The sequence below is a fragment of the Cavia porcellus genome, unplaced genomic scaffold (genome assembly GCF_034190915.1).
Source record: "Cavia porcellus strain 051 isolate PalLab524CR breed Dunkin Hartley unplaced genomic scaffold, mCavPor4.1 scaffold_22, whole genome shotgun sequence".
NCBI classification, from domain to species: Eukaryota; Metazoa; Chordata; class Mammalia; order Rodentia; family Caviidae; genus Cavia; species Cavia porcellus.
This window is the reverse complement of record NW_026947505.1, coordinates 26039264-26058717: the sequence shown is the minus strand read 5'-3', so window position 1 is coordinate 26058717 and position 19454 is coordinate 26039264. Positions and strand designations below refer to the sequence as shown.

The 19454-nt window shown below is 37.9% G+C and overlaps 1 protein-coding gene across 5 annotated transcripts in view; it reads right to left on the bottom strand.

The window, feature by feature from the left end:
* Positions 1 to 19454, bottom strand: part of Arid1b (AT-rich interaction domain 1B) — a 417341-nt gene that overhangs the window by 47751 nt on the left and 350136 nt on the right. For all 5 annotated transcript variants that reach the window (XM_063232938.1, XM_063232940.1, XM_063232936.1 and 2 more), the window contains one exon: positions 6029 to 6174. In XM_063232938.1, the coding sequence (XP_063089008.1) occupies positions 6029 to 6174 (146 nt within the window). The remainder of the gene's footprint in view (positions 1 to 6028; positions 6175 to 19454) is intronic.

Here is a 19454-nt window from a genome sequence, read left to right as displayed (position 1 = left end):
GGGCCAAACACATTCACTGGAAGAAAGATAGTCTCTTTAATGAATGGTGCTGGAAAAACTGGCTCTTCATATGCTGAAAACTAAAACTAGACCCATGCCTATCTATGTACTAAACTAAAGTCTAAATAGATCAAAGATCTAAATATTAAAACAGAAACACTAAATCTACTAGAAGACAAAATAGGTAGAAATCTTGAAGACATAGGGGTAGGTAGAGAATTCATGAACAAAGATCAAACCACACAGGAAATGCTTCCCAGAATCAATAACTGGGGTCTCATCTTTTTAGTTTTTGCATGTCAAACAAAATCTCTAACAGAGTAAAAAGGAAACCCATGAATTTTGAAAAAAATCTTAAGTCAACTCTCCCTCAGACAAAGGACTTCTGTGTAGAACATATAAAGAATTTAAAAAAATCAGATCCCTGAAATTCAAAGACCCAATCCAAAAATAGGCATCTGAGATGAATACACAGTTCTCAGATGAAGAAATACAAATGGCATATAAATACATGAAAACATGTTCAGCAACACTGGTCATTAGCGAAATGCAAATTAAAACCACACTGAGATTCCATCTCACTCCAGAAAGAATGGCCAGGATTAAGAAAACTACCAACAACAAATGCTGGAGAGGCTGCTTCGAAACTGTTAGTGGGAGTGTACACTGGTGCAACCAAGGTGGAGGTCAGTCTGGAAGTTCCTCAAAAAGCTGGGATTGGGAGTCCCATTTGAACCAACTATTCCACTTCTGGGCATATTCCTAGAAGAACTGAAAAACATCATATCACAGTGATATATGTACACCTATGTTTATAACAGCACAATTTGTAATAGCCAGATCCTGCAAACAACCTAAATGCCCAACTGAGGAATGGATAAAAAAGATGCGGTACTTTTATACAATGGAGTACTACTCAGCTATAAAGAATGATCATATTGACATTTTATAGGTAAATGGATGCAAACTTGAGACCATACTCATAAGTGACATAAATCAAACTCACATGTGTAAATACCATATTGTCTCTCTAGTATAAGAAATGGTAAAAGCATATAAGATACAAACTCCTCAATAAATAATGTGAAAGGGTTAAGAATCTGCTCACAGTAGAAAAACAATATCTCAGGGAAAAAGAGGAGAAAAAAAGGAAAGGAACAGAAAAAATACCTAAATTTGTATAAACACACTTAAGATAGCTGATTGTGCTACTAATTCTGTTAGTTCTTAGAATAAAATAGTTAACATTCGTAGAACTCGATCACTTTTGCATGTTTGTATCTGGAGGAACTCTTTTGTTTTTTTTTTTTGTTTTTTTTTTTTGTCTTTTTCGTTTTTATCGGTACCAGGGATCGAACTCACGACTGCCTGCTTTCAAGGCAGGCGCTTATGCCGCTGAGCTAAATCCCCAGCCCCTGGAGGAACTCTTTTGAAGATCATTATGTAAAATAACAGTCTTAGTGTGTTGCTACACCTTGATTTGAAGGCCTATATCGTCATTGTTTTGGGTTCCTTGCTATTGTTATTTATGTCTTATTTGTTACTTGTTTTTCAAGTAATTTGTTTTCTTTTGTTTTTTCCTCTAATACAGAAAGGATAGATGCACATGTAGAGGCTTATACATGCCTAAACCTTCTCTAAAACAGTAAAGAATCGACTGTATTATACATAATGATATAAACAGCTACTTTGAAGAAAAAGAGACATTATGGTGTCCATTGTTGATCTCCTATCATCATGCTATGAAATCCATCATGCTGTGTAATGATTTTATTCTTTGTTTAGAGTGGCTTTAGTCTGTTTTGTATTATTTAATTTCAACATACATGAAGGTATGGACAGCTCTTTTGAAGAGAACAAGAGGCATTATGGTAGCCATTGTTGATTTTCCTATTGTCTTGTTTTGAAGGACTGTAATGCCTTCGTTACTCTGTTTTGATCAGTTTTATACTATTTTGTGTTGTATGAATTCATTGTATGTGAAGATATAGACAACTATTTAGAAGAAAACAGGAGACATTATGGTAGTCAATGTTGATCCCCTGTTGTCTTGCTTTGAAATCTGTGTCAGTTACATTGTTTTCTTCTAATCTGCTTTGTTCTATTTTGTTATGGCTTGTTTAACCCTCTTTAAAGTAAAAAATAAAACAAAAAAGGGAAAACTGAGAACTGCTACATGGTAAAAATTTATCATGCAATTTAAAGAGCCTAACTAATTTCAGTTCTAGAAGAAAGACAAAACACACAGTTTTGTTTAGATTGTCACAACCCAGACTCTGTCACCTGAGAAACAGCAGGTTGCAACAAACTTCTGGAGCATTGTACTTTCATTTCTAATGTGAAATACCCATCTTTCTTCATGAGTAACTGCCTGCTTAAGTTCAGGAAGGGTTACTTTATTGATAACAAATTTACAAATATTAGTTATGTTTGTCTCTTTCACAAACCTTTGAGAGAATAATCAGGGAATGCTACTATTAAATGAGACTCTAGAAATTGATGAATTAGAAGCTCACACAGGAAGTAAGCACGGCCTCTCCAATACCCAGAAGCCAGGAAAGCAGAAGGCACCCTTGATAGAAAAAAGGTGGTTGAGGGAGCCTGGGCTCTAATTACATGTTTTGTTGACATGTCATAAATCTGGACACGCATTCCTGCAGGTAAACAGGGCAGGCAGGGAGAAACAGCCAGACTTACCTCTGAGTGTATGCTGTCATCGGGAAGCTTACTTCCCTCAGGTAACCAGCATGGACAGGGAGACACAGCTAGATACATCTTGTGCGCTTGCAGGCCAGAGATGCTTTGCTTCCTGTGGCAGCCAGTGTGGGAAAGGAGAATCGCACAAACATGCTTGTGTGCATCTGTTGCTATCAGGGGAGTCTCTGTGTAGCCCACACAGACTGAAAGAAGCAGTCCCACTACCAAGCATCCATGGCCATTGGGGACGCCTCGTGTAGTTGCATGGGCATGGAGAAGCTCACTCCCATGGCCCACTGCCTCCCTGGGAACTGGGTTTGGAAAAGTCCAGGTACCTGGCCCAGTCTCCTACAGTGTGGGGGGATAATCAACGTGTTAAGTGCTTGGGATCCTGTGACATGCTTATTCAGAGGAATGCAGAAAAATGTCAAGATAAAGAAGCAAAAGGCAATGCAAAGAAAAATAATTTAAGATAACAAATGTCAGTGAAAAAGCGGGGGCCAACACAACTGACATAAAAAGACTATTTACAGAAATAATTGCAGAAAACTCCCCAAACATAGGAAAAGGACCTGGTGTACAGATATGTGAAGCATCTACAACTCCAGCTAGCCATAACCAAAATAAATCTACACTCAGACATGAGTAATCAAGATCCTAGAAACTGAGCACAAAAACAGAATATTAAAGGCTGTTAGAGAAAAGAAACAGATCATCTATAAAGGAAAACCTATCAGAATCATGACAGACTTGTCAACATAAAACATCAAGTCAAGAAGAGTGTGTAGTAAAGTGTTTCAAAACCTAAAAGAAAACATCTTCCAACCCAGATTGATGTACCCTGCAAAACTATCTTTCAAAATTGATGGAAGAATAAGATACTTCCATGATAACAACTGAAGGAATTCATGACCACCAAACCAGCCCTACGGAGAATACTCAAAGATATTCTAGAGACATAAAAGATGACCATGGTTCCAGGAATAGCAGCAGAGAGAGAATGCCAAATAGGGCAAGAAATTGGAGGGGAAAGGGAGTGGGGGCAATAACAGGAGGATAGCATGGCAGAGATGAGCCAATGCATGCCAGTTGTAACCATTAATATAGATTGCTTCAATTCACCAATAAAAAGAAACACACACAGAGTGGATAGATCCATAAATGTGCTGTACACATGAACCACATTTAACTCAAAATTCATAGACCAAAGGTCAAAGAACAGAAAACAATGCTCCAGGTGACAAGAAATCAGAAAAAAGCAAGAGTAGCTTGCTCATCAACCTCAGAATGGGTCAGAAAGACATGGCATTTTTATACAATGGAAAGCTACTCAGCTATAAAGGATAATCACTGGGCTCTTGTAGGTAAATGGATGTAACTTAAGATCATGCACATGGGTGAAACGGTTCAGTCTCATATGGCTGAACAGCATGTTATCTCCTAGTGTAAGAAACTGAAGGAGTTAGTGAGATCCAAAATGTACAATAGATATTATGAAAGTGATAGGGGAGGAAACATCTAAAAATGAAAGGTGGTAACCATTCTTAACTTCCCATTTTCTTGTTTTGAGTTATTGTTTTCATAGTTTTGTTACGTTTGGCTTTATTCTGTCTTGCTTTGTTTGATTTTACTGTGTCTGATGGTATGGGCAGTTATTTTCAAGATAATGGAATGCATCATGGTAGCCATTTTTGATTCCCTATTTCCCCTTTTGAAGTCCTGTTGTTTTATTCTTTTGTTTTGATTGGTTTTATTTTTGATTTGTTCTGTGTTGTTTTGTTTGATTTTATTATGTCTGATGGTATGGACAGAAGTTTTGAAGAAAATAAGAGACATTACAGTACTCATTGTTGATTTCATCTTGTTTTGAAATCTTATAACCACTTTCTCTGTTTTGTTTTGATTGGTTTTCTTCTGTATAGTTTGACTTCAATATATCTGAGGTACGCACAGCTATTGTGCTATAAGAGGCATTATAGCAGCCATTGTTGATTTCTTACTATCTTGTTTTGAAGTCCTATACTATTTTTACTGTTTTGATCGGCTTTATTCTGTTTCATTTTGTTTGACTTTTTCTCTTAAAAATTCTTTTTAAAAAAGGATAATTCACTTAGATGCTACTCATCAGGTCAGTGTAGTAGGGCTGTTATCTGGCTACTTTACTTGACTGCCCCAGCAGTGTATATTACCAAGTCAAATCTGCAGATAAAAATCTGATTGGCTTCAATGTAGCTGGGGCATGTGGGAGGTAATATCACACATCCTATTTTGTTTTCTACCAAAGGGGCATTACATACAGTTGAGAACAGATTGCTGCACACATACATACATGAGCTCAAAGCCTTGCTTCTCAGGGTGTCCCAAGCAGTATGTTTACCCTTTGTGAGGCAAGCCTTAGGCATATTCTTCGTAGCTTTGTATTAAGAGCCAAAAGAGATATTGCTTGCGTTGTTCTGTTCTGATTAGCTTTATTCTGTTTTGCTTTATTCAGTTTTATTCTCTCTCTCTCTTTTTAAAATTTGCACACACAATAGCTAAACTGAATTCTGTACTAACTAAAGGAGCAAATCTCACCAGAAGGGTCTCTGCCATTCAGCCATATTTACTGCACTGTCTCACTATAGAATCAGCACTCTTTATCTTTGGGCAGTGCAGGAACTTACGGAGAGGATCACTAGTTGTCAGGCTCAAGGGTCTCAGAGCCGAGAACATGGGAGGCTGCAGACATTCTTGATGTCTTCCCCAAACTTACAAACTACTTCAAATGTAACAATCAGAGGTGATTTTTTTTAAAGAATAAAGCTGCTGAGATTAGAAAGTGCATTTAAAGAACATATGAAACATTTTAAACAGTTTTTCTATAGAGATAATCTGCAAATAGTACTCATAAAGTCACTGTTTCCATACATACATTTAAAGGTGTCTCCCTAAATGGAAAAAAACCTCTTCAAATTCCCCCTGTTCTGCTCTTCAATCACTTCCTCTGAAATGTGGATTCCGAATGTTTATCTTTACTCCTGTCAAATGGTGAGTTCTTGTTTTGGGATGTTCTAATACTGCTAATAATTCTCAAAGATAAGGAGTACTTGGTGTCCAGCAAACAAGCTCCAGTGATACTGGAAATAATGTGCACATCTTATACAAACACAGAAAGAATAAAACAATTTACATAAAATGTAACAATCTTTAAGTCTCAAGAAGACTGAACAGTTTACCAGAAGTAGGGAAGTATTTCCATTATCTGCCTTTACCTGTCTGGGCATATTCCTTTTGGAAACCTAGGAGGAAAGGGGAAGACAAAGCAGTCCTTGGGACAGAGCTGCCAGGTTACCTGTCGCGCTGTTCACCATAGCTGGTGTCATACTATAAGTCGGCCCTTGTGTGTTCATTAGGCCAGAGCTGTTGTTCATGGGCTGGCTGTAGGGAGAGCTGGAAGCCATGAGTCCACTCTGGTTCATGCCAGGAAAACTGCCTTGCCTATATGAAGATAAAACCACAGGAACATGTATTGACCATGCATATTAGGCAGTCTGTCTTGATAGTCAACTCAATGCACTCATAGAAGGGTAGGGTTATTCTTTTTCATGTTTTCTAAAAATGGACTATTTCCTAGAGACAGATGTTGAACTCTACTATTATATAAATGTTCAAAACATCATTCAAAAACTTCATCTATTACATTTACACAAATAAATTACACATTCATAATCATATCGACTGTTCCAACTTACTAGTTATGTAGAGAAATATAAACAAGAATAGGGAAATTGAAATAAGAACAGGAATTACAAAAGCAAGTAAAATTAATGTCTAAGGTTTAACAAGACCTGTCTAATTAACACTACTTAGCATCTTCACATCAAAACCAGATGTCAAAAAAGAAAAAACAAGTGGGGATATTACTGAAAAATGTCTTTGCCCTAAATTTTCTGATTTAATGAAGTGAGAAGGAACTGCTAAAGCCCTCAACTCTATTTAACTTTTCCAAGTTAAGAGTCTATTAGAAACATAGCAATTTCTTATTAGTCAAATTACATAGTGGACACCTGAGTTCTACTCATTCTTGGTAGAACTTCTCTGTTACAGGAGAAGACAAGCACTTAGATTAGCTATATAAGCTAGTGTCCCTAATTGGCACAACAGTTGCCCCTCACAGTACACATGATGACATCACCTCTTACCAATTTAGTTTTGTCCTATGGTTGGTTGGCAAGAGACAACTTTTCTTTATCCTTGCAAAGAAAAGGGTACTCTTACTGATAATGAGATGGGTAGGGGCAAGATTTAAATGGCTCATTGGTCGTCTTCTCCTGGGAATAATTCTAATGCAATGAGATAGTGCCAGTATGGTAAAAACTTTTAAAATATTCCACTGTTAAGGCTTGCATCTAGCAGGCGCTCCAAAGCTTCATGAGGTCATATGTGGGGCTTTTCTGAGGTGGCTGGATCTACAGTGTGTGATCCTTAGATTAAGGATGTGATGCTATGATGGACTCATAGTTTAATGTGAGAATTAAGGGTGTCCTACCCAGGATGTGCTCTTACGCACCCTAAGACCAGGTAATTCAGATAAAATATAAGGGAAAGAAAGAATATTGCTGTTGCTGCTTGTCATTTGCTGATTTGCCACTTCGCTACCTTTTGCCTGCCATGAGCTGTTTTTCCTGTGATGTCCTTCTGTCATGCCATCCTGCCTTGCAGCCAGCCAACTATGAACTGAAACCTCTACAAATTGTGAGAGCCAAAATAAACTTTTCTGCCTTCAACTTTGGGTATTGGGTAGTTTGTCTCAACAATGAGAAAAGAAACCAAGCTGTGTCTTTATAGTCAAGTGTTCCTTATGTGAATAGGTATCCTTAAAAACTTTTCAACATTTTGGTGAGTAATATTACTATTAAAAGTAAAGCTAAGAAGGCTTTCTCTGTTCCACATTAATTCTAATTCCTGCTCTACTATCATTAAACTATCAGGTAGCAGCTCTTAATGTATTAACAATCAATATTTTATATTTATTTATTTGGTACTGGGGATCAAACTCATGACCTCATGCTTGCCAGGCAGGTGCTTATACCACTGAGCTAAATCTCTGGCTCACAGTCAACATTTTATAAGAGATTCCTTAAAAGATGAATATAAATCACTTTCTGAAACCAATCTACTATTCTTTTAATGTATCTATTTTCAGTAGACTTTCTGCCTTGTAGAAAAATTCAAATAAACATGGACTAGTTGGAAAAAATCAAAGTATTAAAAGCTTAAGATTTGCCTTTCCCTAATAACAAACAATTCAAAGAACTTCTGTACCAATATTCAATGATGGCTTAGAAAGCTCATTCTCAGAAGTCTGGTAAATGGAGAGCAGAAGTAAACGTCTGAGAGAGGGTCTGTTATTCAGGACTTGGAGCCTCAGCTTGCGGAGGACCCACTTGGGTTACTATGGAGGGTTGACTACAAGGCCCAGCCAGACATGAGCTTGTCCGCTGGCATCAGATACCCTGTAGATCATCAGACATGGCTAAGGGTATTGTGTAGGAGCTACAAACACAGGCTATCTGGTTTGGGTATCAGCATCATCCTGAGAACTGCTGGTACTAATTCAAGTATCCTGGTTCCCTTCTGACGTTTTCACTCCCATACTAAATAATTCACCACTCATGTCAGTTTCAGAAGCACTTCCTGTTGGGTCATTCTCTCAATTTCTTAGCAGGTAAACCACTCGGGCACATTTTATTTCCGAACAGGCTATCTTCTGGAAGACTTTTTCCAAGTTATTGATTGTTTCAATTTTGATCCTTTCTCTAAGATCCATTTAAGTGGGTATTACCCTTTCTCCTTTTTCCAGGCTAGAAGTCACCTCTGCCATCTTGATGAAAGCCACACATGTGCCTTGTACAGTACTGAGCTCCCTCCTGGATGTGTTCAATTTCATATGTATAAGTTCTTCTAGGTGTTTGAGCCTTGTGAGAAGGAGATCTAGGCCCAATTAACCTTTGCACAGAATGGTTAATAAAAGCATATGTAAAAGCAATGAGTTGATAGAGAACATATTTATTACTATACACTGGCACTGTAAAGCATGTTACCTTTTCAAGCTTTCATCAAATTGTTTCATAAAGAGTGTAACCAATATGTATGAGACTTGTCTATAATAGGGTAGAACAGAGAATCAGAATATAAAATTCAACAAGCAAATGATTAAATGAAATAACATCCAACCCTAGTTACGGTTCTTTCCTACAACACCACTGCTCATTCTTAGTCACTGCTGTCCAGTGTATCATACTTCTTTCTCCAGAGGTCCTCTAACTCTGCTAACATTTGATAAAAGTCTAACAGCACTATGCTACCTGTGTGACACAGTTTTATCGTTTTCATTTATGAAGTCTTTAACTGTAGAAAGATGACTAAATACCACAGTGCTTTCTCAGTCCCTCTCTGGGCTTCCTGGCATCTAGACTTTGGAGAGGTGCTATATTGTGAGGGATGGTAGTGCATGTGACAAAAATGGTTCACTGGACATCCATATCTAGACAGTGGCCTCTGTGTGCTGCAGGCAGCAAAAGGAAACCATCTTCCCAGGAACGCAAGCTGTGTGTAGTCTCAAGCACAGCAGCTGGTCACTGGGGAATCATGGTCCCTCACAGCGGCAATGGAAACCATCTTCACTATGTAAAAGCAGACTGTCTTGCTCAGACTTTTGGTGCAGAGACTCATTGGGCTATCATTTGTAGGGGTCTATATGCTTAGAGAGTTTTCTGGGTAGATTATTGATGCCTTGATTTGACAGATTCTGAATCTGTCATTTATAAATATGGTGCCCATCATATATCTAGGCAGGTGGGGGGATTCATACTTTGATAGACATTTTCAATTAATTTTGTGTTGGTGACAGACGCTAAGCTCTAGACAATGTATTGTGAAGATAACCAGGTCAGGTGGTGTGATGAATCAGTCTGCTGAATGCACAGCCCTTGCTCACCTGGGCCACGCCTGCCCCATAGTATTACTCCCTCTTTCTATGGCAGTATGATGTGGGGCTTGTGACATAAACATGCTGACCTGCAGAATAACCACAAGAACTTCATTTAAATCAGTCTTGAATTGGACTAGGTATATGTAAGACCTGTCATAACAAAATGTAGGTTATCATAAGGAAGATAATACAGAAGAGGGAACTGAAAATACGTTTTTGGAAGCACTCATGATTTTCATTCTGTACACATCCATGTACAGATTTTTCAGATTTTTATACATTTTATAGATTTTTTTTCACTTTGAAGATTCCTCAGAGATTACATTTCTAACTGCCAAAAAAGGGGCTAATTTGGAGGGGGGTGGAAACAAACATCAATTTTAAAGTGACAACTTTCAGAGGTTCAGGGTGAAGCAGAAAGGGGAATAGACATTCCCACTATAGACTGAATTCGGCAGTTAAAGATACTTGACAGAAACCTTGTAGAGTACATACGAATGAAGCCCCTTCAAAGGCCCAGGTGGGGAAGCTGTCCTCTGCAGGATTCCAGCATATCCACTGCATATGCCATTCTAAGTTAGTTTAAGAGTGAACATAAAGCAACACACCTTTTATTGGCATACTGGGCACAACTGCCAAATATGTATCTTTCTCCATACAGGCTGCTAATGTAGGGGTAGACTGAGCTATGAAGCCAGAAAAGATTGCTTACTGACAAAATAAACCAGGCCAATACTGAACAGTTAGAGCCAAAACTACAAATTTTGAAAAGTCCCAATAGCACAAGAATATATTTTTATATGTTACTTTGGAGAAATAAAGTAACAATTTCATATTACACAGGATGGCCTATTTTAAATGTTTTATAGACAAATTATTTTTATACACATCACAGGTGAAACAGATTTCTGAAAGAATTATATGGCAAATGTTTCAAAACAGTACTAAGAAGGAAAAATCCAGTTGAATCTATTTTAAATCTACCATCTAAAGAGAAAAGTACTATGTATACCCTCAAAAGAATACAATGGAAACAGCGAAGGCTGTCAAGCTAGAATCAAATTTTGGTGTGGCTAATCAATCAGCATGCCTAGAGCAGCTGTATTAGCAATGCTGGTGGCAAACATAATGTTATAATCTCAACAAGCCAGTAGTTCTGGCTACAAATCAATCTTGTGAAGGCAAAGAAGTATTTGTACTATTAAATGAATACAAAGAAAAACCAAAGTGCCCCTGATTTAAAAACTATAGATTCTTATGAAGTACATTACCACATACTGTGTAAAAAACAAAACAAAACAGAACATAAAACCTATTCTACTGATTTTGGTTAACAAGAAACACTAGAAATAACTCAAATTAATCAGAAGTATTTTCTACTTAGCAATTATAATCATTTGTCTAGGGTGGCTGTTGCACAAAAGCTTGAGGACAGGGGAAATAATAGTGGCCAAAACAAATGACAAACAAGATAACTACCAATGGGAAGCTGCAGTCATGCATGTGGCATGGAAGTAAAGTCACTGCACTGTGTGAAATTATATAAAAATGGCAGACAGTTCCCCAGAGGGGATGGTGTACTGCTTTCATAAATCTGAGGGTCAGATGGGAATTGGATGTACGAAGAGGAAAGAATAGCACATACAAGGGCCCGAGTAAGCTGAGTAGGCATGACAAGACCGGGAGCCTCATAGTTCTGTGAGGTTTCATATTTATTCTAGGAGGAAAAGGAAGAGATTAGGGTTTTTCTGGCAGAAAGAATAAATGTGGGACCCTCACATACAAGGCTACTGCCAGGGTCCAGGTAAGAAATGATGGTGCCTTGGAAGAAAGTGGCAGAAACAAACAAACTAACAAACCAAACCAAACCAAACCAAACCAAACCAAACCAAACCAAACCAAACCAAGAGCTGAGCAGCCCACCATACAACTTTCTAATCTTTTTTGCTGGCCAAAATGTGATCTTCTCTGAGACAGTCTGTATAATACTAGAGGCACAATTAATAGTCATTTTCCAGGTATACATTACCAACTCCCCACTTACTCTGGTAAAAGAAATGTCTTTAGCTTTATTTTCAACAGCTCAAGAGACAGACCTTTTCAACTGTGGAGCAGGGGCCAGGGATATAGCTTAGTAGCATAAATGTCTGCCTAGCAAGTATCAGGTCCCAAGTTCAATTCCCAGTACAAAAAGCAAAACAAAACAAAAATCAAACAAAAAGCCCCCCATAATGGAGCAGTAGTGACTTTGTTAGCATATACTGCCAAACAGCCCTACCCTATCACAAGCCTCAACCTGACATAGAGCCTTTGTACCTTCAATGGATGAGCCAGTTACCTTAAAATTAATTTTGGTCTTCAGTTCTCCATCCCATATGGTGTATCACGGCAGTATTTTGTTAACAAAGGATGTTTTTATTTTAGGGAACATAAAATTGTTTCTGAGTTTTCAAAAATCTTCTTAAAATCCAGAGATTTCCTAAGCTAAAGATGGCCTGAGTCACAAAGTTTCTTAACTTGATAAAACAATATACTTCTCAAAATTAGGGTAGAAAATGCTACTGGTAAGGCTGGAAGGCTGGGCTACCTATAGTTCCTCATGTCCTCACCAGCCCCTCTCCCTCTGAAGCAGCAGAGAAATAGACTCAGGCCCACCTGTACGGATCTTCACAAGCAAACATAACATGGAACAATTAATTAATTTCCAGAGCAAGAGACAGAACCTTACTGGTTCATGGCTTTGAGTTTAATTTAAATTTATGTGATGGCAAAAGTGAAGTTCAAAATAACAAAGACTCAGATAAAAAGTAACTTCAGAGGTGTGTCTCAGGCCTTAATTCCACTAAACTAAGATACCCATGAGCAGTCCAAAGAATCTAGCCTCTTACTGCTGCTCTTTACAAGGTCATCCATGATAATTTCCAAACTGGACTATACTAAGGCCTAGAACATAAACGTAACTCTATCACCTAAACAGTTTTCCTACTACCTTCAGCATAGGAAACCTCACCATTTCCAGTATCACCCTGAAAGACTGTAAGGGGATAGTACAGGCCTTCACCACCACCTGATACATGTAAGATTTCGGCAACCCCCTTCCCTACCTACCTACCTATGTACCTACGTAGACAAGGTTTTGCCATGCAGTTTAGGCTGTCTTGAACTCACTTTGTAACCCATGTTTGCTTTGCATACATGGCAATCCTTCTGCCTCAGCATCCCAAGTGCTGAGATTAACTTTTGATAAATGGGATTTGCTGGGCAATGCTGGTGAACTTCAGGAGTGGGTGGATCATGATGTTTGTTCTAGATCTCAAGTCTAGTGTGAGTGTATGTGAACATTTGGGTAGAGATGCTAATAGTACTGAGAGCAGAAGTAAAGACAAGTGTGCTAGACATTTAAGAGAGGCACAGAGCCCTTATCCCTCACAGTCACCGTAAGCAATCTCAGGTGGAGAGGATAGCAGCCAGCCACAGGAAGATCAGACAGGGACACAGAGATTCACAAGTGAGAAAATGAAGAGACTTGGGGGTGACCCTGAATACTTTCAGGAGGAGGATCCTGATGTCCCACAGGATACCAAGTGGCAAAAAAGTGAAACAGATTTAGGGAGACAAACTTTGCCCCAAATCAACTTTAATTGCTGAAATTAAGGTATCAGTTCTGCTCCCACCCACGTTCCTCCTAACTTCATCCAGTGGGCCAGTTCTAGTTGCTTTCCTCAGTGCCCACATAAGACATAAAAATAAAGGCCCTGGTTGCACCTCTGTCCTCTTTCTTCCCTAAGCTTGTCATCAATGCATTAAGCCTGAGGCTTGAGCCTGTGCTCTACACCTGAATTGTCCAGGGGATTTGTTAAAACTAGTGCAACAGATCTTGATCCTCCTGGGGCTGTGTTTCAAGGTCTGCTGTACATTTCACAATTTGACTCCTTGAGGTCATTAAAACCTCTTCTGTTTTTTTTTTTTTTTTTTTTTATTGTTTTTTGAATTGAAGATTTAGGTTTATGGCTTCCAAAATAGTTTTGTAACTCAAGAAAATTTAATTGAAATCATAATCTTCAATACCAACATACTAATACTCATTGAAATTCTAAATTTTGAAGGAAAAGAGGACCAAAAGATGAAAGCAGAGTATTTATATGATAATGCGAAGGCTTATATTTAATTGAACAAATGAACACTGTTAGCTTTTGAAATCTTTTCAATGTGACTTTTTCATAGCTATTGTGTTAAACCTGTAGAAAATCCAAAGGGCCAAACCTTAGTTAGTACAAATCATTCACCGCTCTTTAGCACAGAGACGCCACTATCACCAGGCCTGACACATTCACAAGTTTTCTGCCCCTTCTCTTTGACATTTTAATGCATTCTTTCCATTAATGTATTTCCACATCGGTGGTTCCTCATCTATCAGCAGAATTGCGTCATATTGGCTTCAGAAGAAAATAATATCAAAAAAGTGCCTTGTTGGCAAACAGCAACACAGGGTTTGAATTACAAATGCATCTCCATAAAGAACAGTTGCTGGAAGGCATATGGACGTGAGATGCACAGGAACCACAGATACAAGCAACTGTCCACCCCAAGTCAGACGACTCATTAGTCTCTGTAAAGGGATCCAGCTGACTCTCAGCAGAGTCAGCATCCTTGCTGGCTGCATCCTTGTACAAGATGTCCAGCTACTCTTCAGACATTTCAGGAGTTGAGTAGCTACTTACCTAGCAATCTTTGGCTAAGATTTTGTGGAGTTTATGTGCCCTGTTAATGTGTGGTTAAGATATAACAACAGTATTACTTAAAATTTCCAATTTCTTATTTGATTTAAACCAAAAATATTAAGCAACAAATTTCAGTGGTCCTAATTTTATGTATGATATGATCATTAAGATGTAGGTACTTATAGTTATATTCTTAGTATTTAATACATCAGTCTCCTAATCAAAAGCAGTGAAACTTCAAGCTGATTTTGTCCTTTTACTTACTTAATTTTTAAAAACTAGGAAATCTGAGAGTTTTCTTTTTTCTGATGTTCACTGGGGATTTCCTCAGGGATAGCAACAGAGTGGTGGACCTTGTCCCCTTACTACACAGGTATGTAACCATACATATAATCCTACCTCTTCTATGACTCAGACTTCTTCAACAGCAACATGCCAGTCTTAATAATGTTAAATGCTGAAGCAACATCAGCATGGGTAATTAAAGGGTAAAAAAAGGCCCCAAATCCAAACCTATCAGTGTGTCAACAGGTAACTGTTATGTAGGTGGGAAGGCGACTGGCCCTAGTAACAAACTCTTCATGCTGCCTGGAGGTGCAGGTATGCACATGTAGCAGAGTGACCACTTCAGATATATACTTGGTTTCTAATAGTAGGACTCGCAGTAGACACAAAAGAGGACTCAAACACCTTACGAAAATTCAGTTTAGGAATAGTACTTGGTAGAATAAAGTAGGACAGAGATGTTGCAATTGCTGCGAGTACTATCTCTAACTCAGTGAACCAGGGTGTGTAACTCTGAAGTCTGTTTCCTCCACTACATGGTCACGAAGTAGAGACTGGATAGTGTCCAAATTCTTTCCAGCTCAAGATAATACCATTGTATAATTGAAATGGAATCTATTCTTATGAAAACAGAATAAAAATCTTAAAAGATCGTGCCAGATGTATGACAAAAATAGTCTATCACCTAACATTTTCTTGAAGCTTATGTAAAATGCTGGGTACAACAGGCTGTAGGAGATTAAAATCTGTTTATCCATCTACTCTAGTTTAAAGATCTGGGGCTTGACAGACCTATGGCAGATTCAGTAAAGGCATGTTTCTTCTTCAGAGCTTATTTTCAAGACAAAAACCTAGATAGTTCTAAAACATCCAGATGCACAAATCAATTATTTGGCAGAAATATAAAGAATGGATACAAACCACAAAAACAACTGAGGTAAAGTTACTTTACATGTGTGTCAAGGTTACAGACCATGCGGTCATTCAAAGAATCTTAAAGGTTATATTATAGTCTGGAATTCATGTTAGGGCATCTTCAGGAGGTGGAGGTCTTTCCCAAACTTCTGGCAGTCTACTCTCTTATGTTCAGACTATGGCCCAGAATCCTCCAACCTGGCTATAGAAAACCTTTAGCACTGGGGTTTTACTAAAACCAAAAAATATTTCCAATTCTGGTTCTCAAATCTTCAAAGTAATATTCCATAATTACTGCTTTAATACTAAACACTGCAATGCTTTTTCTGGGCAAAAAGTATACCAGTTCCATATGGCTATTACTTATAAACCCTCAATTCCAAATGGCTGGGCGTCATTACACAACCAACCTAACCCTAGACGACATCTGACATCTACTGATTTCCTATCATAACTACAATGAAGAATTTCTTCACTCAAAAGGTCAAAATGAAGAAATAATCTATATTCATATGTTTAACTTATTCAAAAAGTAGGTGGGTGTTACGCTTATAGAAACACCCTAAAAAATTAGTAAGATGGTTTCTAACTAGTTAAATGTGTGTTTTTGCTTTTATACTATCTTATGTTCAATTTAGCTGAGAAGGTCTGAAACACAATTTCCATAATTCTTCATTTTTACACTATCTTTCTGCTTCTATCTGCAGGCACACACTAACTCACACCCCACCTTCATCATTAATTTGTCCTTTTCTGATTCTTTCACAGGCTCCAGGTCTTTTGGGATTCTGACACGAGGAAGATGCCATTATGACAAACTGAATACTGAGCTCCTGAAAGTCTAAGCTATTGTCTCTTTTCCTAAAGGGAAACTGAGATTTTGAAAGTTGGTTTTCAAATAATCAGTCTTACTTTCACTGACAGATCTGTCAATGGGGGAAGAAACCAAAAACAAAACCAACAACAGAAGTGTGCTGCAATGAGCACACTTAAGGAAATGTGCTCACATAAGGAAAGCAAAAGCATGTTGAAAATCAAATCAATGAGCCCATAGCACTAAGACATGTAACATACATGTTTTCTTGTATTCATTTCCGCTTTAGAAAAAAATGCACAAGAGGCTATGTGCACTACAAAGTGGAACAGAAAGATTTAAAATATAAATAAAACTTTTTTTCTTCCTTTTAAAGAAAGAATTCTGCAGATATGAAAAGCAAAATTCACAGCCAATAGGCACAGGACTACAGAGATAAGCCTTTGCCAAGTGTGCTTTGTAAGACTTGCACAGCATAATTTCAACATTTTTTTCTTTAATTTTTTTAATTAAGGAGGAGGTGTTGTATTCTAAGGAAGCTGTATGGACGCTACTGGCTGAAGTACAGATTTGCTCTTCTCGTGCTGGTTAGCTAACATTGATTTTCTGCCCCAGTGAAAGAGATTTTACTCTGATGCATGCCATTTAAACTCATTTTACACAGCTGCTTAATGTGGCTTGGCAAGACACAGCCAAACGAGCTTTGTGGGTCTAAACAGCACTCCTGAGTTGGTAAAGGACAGAGCCTGTGGATCAGCAGCTGATGATAAATGCCTTTCTTCCCCATTGTTACTTCCTATTGACTCAAACTGACCTTGAAGGTGCCAAGAAAAAGTACAAAGGAAGACAAGAAAATTTCCCAAGAATAAGTAGGTTTACTTCATTCTGTAGTTGTTTTTTCACCTTGAGGATTATATTTGGAGAATTCTATATTTGTTGGTCCACATTAAGGATCATGTTTACAGAATTTAGAGCTCTCAATTACAAAATGTTCATTTGCTTTTGCTGGCTAAATGTATAAGGAATATGAAACTGTTAGAAAGCTTTCTGCATCAAGAATTCATAAAAATAGTGAAACTACAGTTAATAAATTTACTGTTTAAACAAAGCTAGTTGACAATTCTGCTTTATTTTACCTAAAAGGTGAGGGATGTCGCTATTGCAAGTACCAATTGCAATTAAGTCTATATATGACAATGTTATCATTAATATACATCAAATGATAACAGTAATACTAATATAGTAATAATATTATGCTTTAAGAGTACTTAACTTCAAAATGGTGACAGAATCTGGTATTATATCATTTTGTAGCAAAGAGGAGAGATGTTTTTTATTATGTAATTCCTGAATTGAAATTAGTATTCCTATATTGAAATGACCATATCATGTTTAGGTGGAAAATTCTGTGAATTATTCTGCTGTATTTTACTAGTTATTGTGATTTACCAATACTCAACGGAAGGAAATAACAGTGATAGTTGTTGGCTTAGCAATGCCATTATGAAACCTCTTCTATACACAAGCAAGCAGCCCAGATCATCCTACTGCATGAGTCTCATGTCATACACATGCCATGCTGCTCGGGGTATATGTAGGTGTGACTGCATCTTAAGTGTGTGGCAGGAAAGATCATTGAATAGTCATGACAGAAGACATAACGCAGATTTCTAGACAAAACAACAGCAAAGGGGGAATGGAGGCCAGAGTAGGTAATTTCATTGCTTTTATGGAGACAGTTACTATTTTCCCTCTTAGGCATGAAGGAAAGAAGTAATGCCAAAAGTCATGCAGACAGGACCCAGAGGGTGGCATGTGATTTTCTTCTAAATTGCCACAGAAGTGTTAAGAAGAAAAACAACACAGTGCTGATTTCTGTAGCACATTACTAAAAATACAAACCAAACCAAAACAAAACAAAATCACCCAATAAACAAATGCAACAACAACAACAAAAAATAGAATAACAAGCCCCTCAATGACAGATTTCCCGTGAGATCTTTTGAATCTTTGGATTGAGTGTTCCTTTTGCAACCAGATGGCATGTTTAAGTGAAAATGCCCAAGGCTGCCTTGGCAAGCCCAGGGAGCAATGCTACCTACCCGTGCTGGTCAGCCTGGTGCATCTTAGGAACCTGAGACCTGCCATAGTTGGGTGCTGGGAAGAAAACATGGGATGTCCACCAGTTCCAGACTGGCTAGGATAAGCAGGTGACCTAATGTATGCCAGCTTAAAGTAGAACAGAAGCTTCTCTTTGGATTTGTTCTAAAACACAAGTTTGAGCCCCTGTTTACCTGTTGCTTCACACATAAGCATGAAGCATTTACAGAATGGGGTAAATACGCAGAATATTCTGAATCTACCTGTGGCCAGACTGTGGAACTTGGTAAAATTCCTTAAAAGAAGAAAAAAGTGGAGAAGAGGGCAAAGGAAAGAGAAAAGAAGTATTTTCAGATTTATTCTTTAACCTTAGATCTAATTTCAGATCTAATCTCAGTTTATAGATTTGATTTTGGTAAGATAAAAAATAAATAGCCCGATTTTAAGTGGGTAGTTTGTGAAGGCAAGACTTAGGAATGCTCTACTGATTAGGACAAGGAAACAAAAGATAGGCTTGGATGTATTTTTGTAAATTAATTCAAACTGATTCAGAAAGGGAACACAGAAAGACAAATCAAGCCGAATTCTGCCTTAATCTCTGTGGTTTTCTTCCTCTCAAATCACCAACAGAGGCCTCATGCCAAAAGCAATCACATACTTTTTACTTAACAGACGGAAAATAACTTGTGCTTTATGAGTTCCAACCACGACAATCCATTTAAATCTAATTAGAGCTTCAATTGGACAGCCGAACTAGCCTTCACAGACAGGTTTATTCAAACAGTCCTTAGAGCAGTGGTGGCAAACCCATGGAACACACATCACAATCGGCTATTATCACTGAAAACTCTAAAAAAGTTTGCCATCACTGCCCTGGAGCCTCTATATGGGTTCAACTGCAAGACAGAAGATAGACTTTAAATGACTGGAATGTGGGAGGGAGAAAAAG